This window comes from Vicia villosa, linkage group LG1 (assembly GCF_029867415.1).
Source record: "Vicia villosa cultivar HV-30 ecotype Madison, WI linkage group LG1, Vvil1.0, whole genome shotgun sequence".
NCBI lineage: Eukaryota > Viridiplantae > Streptophyta > Magnoliopsida > Fabales > Fabaceae > Vicia > Vicia villosa.
In genome coordinates, this window is record NC_081180.1 from 7,155,483 (window position 1) to 7,163,112 (window position 7,630).

Here is a 7,630-nt window from a genome sequence, read left to right on the forward strand (position 1 = left end):
GATAAAATTTCATCAAGAAAAGGAACTTAAAGTTGTGATTAAGAAGTTGTGAACTCAAAGATGTGAAATTGTCAAAGCTAGTTATGTTGAGTTATTTGTAATAAGAACAAGAGTAAGTATTTGGGTGCTAAGGCAATGCGCGAACACACAGACACGAAGTATTTCAAAACTCTATTATCTTTTGATAAAACTTCTTAAAACCAATTTGGACAATTGCTTAATTGACAAGAAGATTATTTATTCAATTAGGAAGGTAAATATACATTGGCTAAAATACTAAGATGTCCATCTAATTGATTAATTCAAAGTGTAACGCCTCCTAATCGATTAAGGGGGTGATAATTGATTAAGTGAAGTAGAAAATCAAATTATCCTATTTTAGCTTGATCAATCTATTACATCATTAAAAGACCCATGACTTGTTTCCTTTTTTTTCATATATATATATATATATATATATATATATATATATATATATATATATATATATATATATATATATATATATATATATATATATATATATATGAGGTGTCTCCTCATTTCAAAACACATTAATTTTATGAATAGAAAACTTTTTTATCATTCTTTTCTCATTCTTTTATAAAGTTCATTTTCACTTGAAATGCATTAGTGTCAAGAGAATGAAAAGATTAAGAGTTATGTTGTACTAGTGTTATGCTTAAAGTATTTATACAATAGCATAGATATCTCTTAATCTATTTGTAATAACAATTGAAGGTTGCAATCTAAACCTAAAAAAAATTTGTGCGAAGTTTATTGACTTGAGCTTGTGTAAAAGCTATGGTTAAAGTTCTTTAATTGAGTCTGTGTAAAAGCTCTTATTGTTTATAATTTTTATGGGTTGATTAAAAGCTTTTATAAAGTTGTTTTGTAAGGTTTATTGCATTGATTATGTGGAAAAACTCAAGATTATTTTAGTGTAAATCTCAAAGGGAAACTCTTGGAGACTGAAGTAGACCAAGTGATTTTGGCCAAATTAAAAAAAAATTCTAGTGTAATTTTTTATCTCTTATCTCTTTTATTTCTGTTATTTTTCTTTTTCGTTGCATATTTCTCTGTATTTTCTCTTCTTTATCATTTCATTGTTTTATCTCTATCTTTCTAACATAAATGTTTTTTAATCAATGAAGCTTTTATAAATCGATTTTTAGAATTTCAAAGATCACGATTCACTCTCTCCCCTCTTGTGTTTGGAGTCACTTGGTCTACATGTTAAGCACACATTTTTGAGTGGTTTGAGCTACGAAACTAAGAAAGTGCATAAAGTTAAGTAAAAAATTAATGATAAAAGAATAAAATTGATTAGAAAAATTTGTTTGATTGACTATATTTTTCAAAAAATTTACAAATATAATACTTATAGGTAAATATTAGATTGACTAGTTAAAACAATGTGAACTACAAAATTCAGTCTTGCTCGGTTGATTATGTGAACAATATGTTATTTTTCTTGCGACTTGGGTAGAAGGTGACCCATCATCTTCATCAATATAAAAAACTTTATCCTCCTTGAAGGAGTTAGTTTAATCAAAAGATACATGAATAGATTCTTCAATATTAAAGGTTATTTTATTGAAAATTCTATAAGCCTTACTAGAGAGAGAATAACCAAGGAAAATATATTCATATTTAGCATCAAATTTTCCAAGATTATCTTTACCATTGTTCAAAACTAAATATTTGCATTCAAAGATGTGAAGTTGAGCAATATTGAACTCTTTGCCTTTATATAATTCATGAGGAGTTTTCTTGAGAATAGGTCTTACCAAAACACAGTTACTTACATAGCAAGCTTTACTTACCGCGTCTGTCCAAAAGTACTTTGAAAAGTTTGTTTCATTTAGCATGGTTCTTGTTAATTCTTCCAATGATCTATTCTTTGTTTCTACAACACCATTTTATTGTGGTGTTCTTGGTGCTGGAAAGTTGCGTGATATGCCATATTTGTCGTAAAAACCTTCAATTGAGGCATTTTGAAATTCTTCACCATGATCACTTCGAATTGAAGCAATTTTCAAAGATTTCTCATTTTGCACTATTTTTGCATACTTTTTAAAGGAATTAAAAGCATCATGTTTATGTGCTAAAATTAAAGCCCAAGTGAATCTAGAATACTCATCAATGATTACTAAGGCATAGACATTTCACCAAAACTTCGAGCTCTTGATGGACCAAATAAATCCACATGTAATAATTAAAGTGGTCTAGAAGTTGAAACAACATTTTTAGGTTTGAAGGAATTATTCACCATGATCACTTTGAATTGAAGCAATCTTCAAAGATTTCTCATTTTGCACTATTTATGCATACTTTTTAAAGGAATTAAAAGCATCATATTTATATGCTAAAAATAAAGTCCAAGTGAATCTAGAACAATCATCAACAATTGCCAAAGTGTATATATTTCCACCAAAACTTCTAGTTATTGATGGACCAAATAAGTCCATATGTAATCACTGAAGTGGTCTAGAAGTTGAAATAATATTTTTAGGTTTGAAGGAAACTTTAGTTTGCGTAGGAAGTTCTGCAAGATGGGAAGGGCTTCCGCGATGCTAAAGTGTCTAGCAAAGCACACAATTTGCATACTCCTCACAAAGGTAGACCACGGGACCTGTGGCACTCACTGTAGTGAAAATGATAAAGTTCAATTCACATCAAGGAATTTTATGTGAAGGGACAAAGAACAGTAGAAGCTAACATAAATGGCCTTCAACAATAATAATAAATAAACAATGAATTAACTTTACATAAGAATATAAAATAAGGTGAAAAACGCAAAAGGTTTGTTTACCTAGTTCGATCAAATTATTATATTTGGGGGAGAGAGATGCTCTCCAATTCACTATGCTTCAAAAATTGTTACAAGAGTTTACAAACTAGTTACACGAAAATAGTCTTCCAAATTCTCACCAACAAGTCCTATTTTCTATCCAAGTATTTCTCAATCTCTCCAACTCTCAATATAAGAATCACTTAAATCCAAGGTGTTTAGATGTATTTCTCAGTCCCCTTAGATAACTTCAATGGTAGCCCAAAACCCCTTGCATTTCTAAGTCTTCCCCTTAGAATTTCCTAAAACCTTGTTTCTCCCTTTTGATCTAAACTCTAATATTTTCACATTGTAATAACAGAAGATAAAACCCAACAAATCCATAACAAATCTCAAAACATATCTTATTAACTGTTATAATAAAATTGTATAAATATCTTATATTATCTCTTAGAATATTATAAATATATATCTTATAATATCACTTTGTCTTTACTAGTTCTCATGCTTGCTTGAGGGATTGTGTACTAGTATATTTACAAAGGTTATATAAGATGGGATGCATGATTCACCAAAAGCGAGCAGATAGTACACATCGCCCAAAATAGTACCTCTAGGTGCATAACTATTGTTGTGTGCGCCCGTTAATCACAATATGCGCCCATTTTTTAATTATATTGTATATTTCCTGTACTACTCGTCCATTTATTGAAACATGGGGAGTAACGTGTCCCTATCCATAACAGTGTAGGAGAGGAAGTCAAAAAGGAGAAGTCACATTCTCTAGAGTATATATAAACAAATTAACTTTTTTCGATTTGTCTCTTATACTAGATAATAATATAAAAAATTAATTTTAATCTTTAGTTTTTTATTTTTATTTAATTTAAATAGACGCCAATGTTAATCAATTGGCAGCATAAATAATATCCCTATTACTTAATATCTAATATACATATTGAAACGAAACAATGAATATTTTTTATATATAAAATAATAAACAATCTGTAAAATATATAAAATTTATTATTTGAATAAATTTAGACTCTAAAATAGTTAATATCATATGACAGGGAATACAATAAAAAAAATATTTTAATAATATTCCATAAGATTAAGAGAATTTGTTCAAATTTATTTATATTCTATTTTTGAAAATATGAATTATGTTTATTTTTATTTTATTTTGAAGAAATACTCCTATTAATAAATTTATTTATATAGAAAAATAATAATACAAAAAAATAGAAAAAGATTAAAAGAATTGAATTTTCGCTTTTGGTAGAAAAAGATTAAAAGAAAAAAACTATTACAATAAATAATTATAGAAAATAAAAAATGAATTGGTGAAAGTAGTAATATTTTAAATTCTTACCTTATGCTTCTAACCAACGCGCTCAAGTACTGCATGTCAATTCCATTCTTCCCGCTTCTGTTTTTTCCTTTAAATATCAAGCTGTGTTTCTGTGTAGCTCTCATCATTCTCGTAATAATAATAATAATAATCACTATTTCAAGTTTCAAGTTTTTCTTCAATGGAGTTCAAGTTTCGTGCCATCGACAATGTCAAACCAACAACAACATCGCATTCTCCTCTTTCCCCGGCCACATCTCTCCCTGATCCATCACTTCAAAGTAAGTCACTCTAAAAACCATTTTGCTTCAACATCATGCATTTAAACCAAATAAAATAAACCTAATATTTTTATATCTAGTAATATACTAATATTTATCGTTGATGTTGTTTTTCAGTGGATGGGGGTTTTTCTGGCCTCCGACCGTTAACCGGCGAGGCGGCACTGCAACGAGCAGTTGAGAAGGAGCAAATCCGCCGAGAATTATTGCGACGGATGGAGTTGGAGGAAGAAGTGAGGAGGGAACTTGCAATTGAAAGAGAATTGGGGATTTCAATGCAGGGGCCGTTGAATATTCAGGGACGGGGACTAGTGTCACAATGTTCAAATCCAACTGTGATGAACTCTGTTGTTGTTGCTCAAATGGGCTCTGCTCAAATGGGTTCGCCTTCGTGGCAACCAACTTTGTTTCTGCCTTCTACGGCAATCAGCCCTTCTCCAGAGATAAGTGACAAGGACAAAGTTATAGTGCTGGTCAGTTTTCATAACTTTTTCCCAGGGCCGGCCCAAGGGTAAGGCGGGCTAGGCCCTTGCCTTGGGCCTCAGAAAAAAATATTTTTCTTAAAGGGTATTTAGGCCTCAAAAAGTAATTTTAATATATCATGAGTATAGCGAATTTTCTATTAAACTGCTTGTTTGGCTTAGTTGGTTATTGAACACCTCCTTATCTATTTGATCTTGGGTTCGAATCTGGTTGCTGGATGAAAAAAAAAAAAGTCATATTTTTACTATATTATATTTAACTACAAATTTTAACATTAGTTTCATAATCGATACAAAAAAAGTTAATTGTAAAAATATCTTAGAATTTTTTCTAAAAATTAAATATTTTAATGATAGTAGTTGAAAAAAATATTTTAATGATAGTAGTTGAAATTTAATGATAGTAATCGATACATTATGTTGGACCGGCCCTGCTTTTTCCCATTCTCTTGTTATGTTTTGTTAACCTCTTTTGATGATATCTCTTTTTTTTCTTTTAAATTTCATTATCTTTATGTTAATGAGTATATCAAAGTTAGATAAATTATCAATCATAAATTGAATTTAATTAATTACAAATTTAAACATTACTATTAATCAAGATTGCGAACCTTCTAACAACATTAAATTTGAACACTTGAAAATCAAGATTAATCACAATTAAATTTGTTGGCAATAAAATTGTGTAAATGAACAATGAGTTACAATACATGATATATCTATTAACCTAATCTAACAGTTTATATATTATCCATGTTTGTGATTTGTTTCACTTATTTAAAAAGCTGTCAAATTTTATTGTCTCAAATTGATGTCAATGCAGGCTAGGCCAGACCCCGAACTTTTTAATGCAAAGCGAAAAGCAGCACCAATGCCTACTTCGGAGACTGGGCCTTCTGTATTAGATTTGAAGAAAAAACAGAAGCAGGAGTGGGATTGTGCACTGTGTGGGATTAAAGCCACAAGTAAGAGTGGCTTGAATGCTCATCTTAATGGTAAGAAGCACAAGACAAAGGAAGCTAGAGAAAATAGAGAGATTTTCCAGAGCAACAAAAAAAGTGAAAAATTTGGGAATATGAAGGCCGCTGATACTGATGATACCCCGATGGTTGATAAAAGTATAAATGAACCTAAAAGTGATGAGCAACTTGTTGAGACGGTGGTTGATAATGACGTAAGTGCAACATAATTAAAAAAATAAAGCCGAGGAAAATGGGGAAGCTGAGAAGATGAGTATGTTAACAAAGGAAAAAAAGGTTGAACTTCTGTCGTGTGAAATTTGTCAAATTAGCTTTTTTTTTTTTTTTTTTGGAGAACGTTGATGATTTATCTTTTATTCATAGTATGGAATTCTCAATTTTATAGAACTAAAAAATTGTACTATTTTGGAGAGTTTTGTCTTAGATTCTTCAAATATAATATTTGATGTTATAATATTTTAAATATTAAATATATATTGATAAGGAATATTTATTTATCATTTTATATAAAAATGTCATTTCAAAGATAATTTTTTTCCTCTTCAAATATGCTTTTTTTTTAAGCCCTTTCCATATCCCTTCGCTTCAAACTCACGAATAAAGTCTTAGTGTGTGTTTGCTTATGCATTAATAAATTAATTTTAAATAAATTAGTTTATCTAAAAATCAGCTTAAAATAAATAATTTATGTACAGGATCAATTATGGTAAAAGTAAGTAGACAAAAAATTTTATTACATAACTGTAGAATCTATAAGCTAAAAATCTTAGTTACAATTTAAAATCAATTTGAAAAACAAAATCAAGTTTAACTTTTAACAACTTAAAAACATGCAAAGATCAATTCTACACCTTAAAAATCAAATCAAATATGATTCCTCCATAAATAGAATCAAATATACATTTAGACTGTATAATGTAGTGTCGTATCTCTTAAACAAATTTTCAAAAGGCATGTTATAATTCTAACATCTAACCACAAGTTAAGTCACAAAAACATTATTTAAGATAATTGGTGTTTTATATTCACTAGCCCCCGCCAATGATCACATCTTCCAGGTTATATAAGTCTCACATCACCATCTCTCAAGGTATAAACTATTTTAAAATTCTAAATTCTACACTTACGATCGTTACAAACTTAATCATAAGAGTGTTTATAGGCACACCCCTCTTTAAGGGCCAAAGACAGAATTTTAACCAAGCATCATCATCATCTAACAACCCACCATCATTTTCTATCCTTAACTTTCATTTTTACCATTACCTTGTGATTATACTGCTTCTCAATCTCGTAGCCACGCAAAATCCTAAATTTTTCTTCAAAATAAGCATTAGAGACTGTTATGTCCATGAACCAAAAATAAAAGCTCTATCTCCACAAAGAAATCAGAATTGAAGACAGTTGAATAATTGTTGATCTTTAATAATGTCTCTGATTTTCTTTACGGTGGTGTGGAATGGACTTGCATGATTAACAATCCAACGCGCAAGTCAGTTTAAGATTCAAGATGAGTATAGTGAAAGTGGAGATCAGAGATTGTACCTTGCTCTTAGCATGTGTACTGTATTTATATATTGGGTCGAGTAGAGTGAGCTTGAGATGGATTGTGCCTTTAGGCCGATCCATAACAGTTTCCCTCAAGGCTTGTCCAACACTGAAGGAGCCGGAGAAAGCCTTAAGTATTGTTGAACGGCCTCCATGTTGTGTTCCGATATGGAATAGAACACAATCGCTTT

General features: G+C 30.0%; 1 protein-coding gene across 1 annotated transcript; it reads left to right on the forward strand.

The window, feature by feature from the left end:
- Positions 1-4,329: 4,329 nt before the first annotated feature.
- LOC131630466 (uncharacterized) lies at positions 4,330-6,100 on the forward strand. The gene is made up of 3 exons (XM_058901488.1): positions 4,330-4,429; positions 4,547-4,902; positions 5,735-6,100. The coding sequence occupies exons 1-3, from the start codon at positions 4,330-4,332 to the stop codon at positions 6,098-6,100; spliced, it is 822 nt and encodes a 273-aa protein (XP_058757471.1).
- The last annotated feature ends 1,530 nt before the right edge of the window (positions 6,101-7,630 follow it).

Excerpts from the sequence above, each read along its gene's own strand:
- LOC131630466 (XM_058901488.1), top strand. The coding sequence starts at position 4,330 with ATGGAGTTCAAGTTTCGTGCCATCGACAATGTCAAACCAACAACAACA. Across the intron at positions 4,430-4,546 it reads CCCTGATCCATCACTTCAAA|TGGATGGGGGTTTTTCTGGC; the intron begins GTAAGTCACTCT and ends GTTGTTTTTCAG. Across the intron at positions 4,903-5,734 it reads AGGACAAAGTTATAGTGCTG|GCTAGGCCAGACCCCGAACT; the intron begins GTCAGTTTTCAT and ends ATGTCAATGCAG.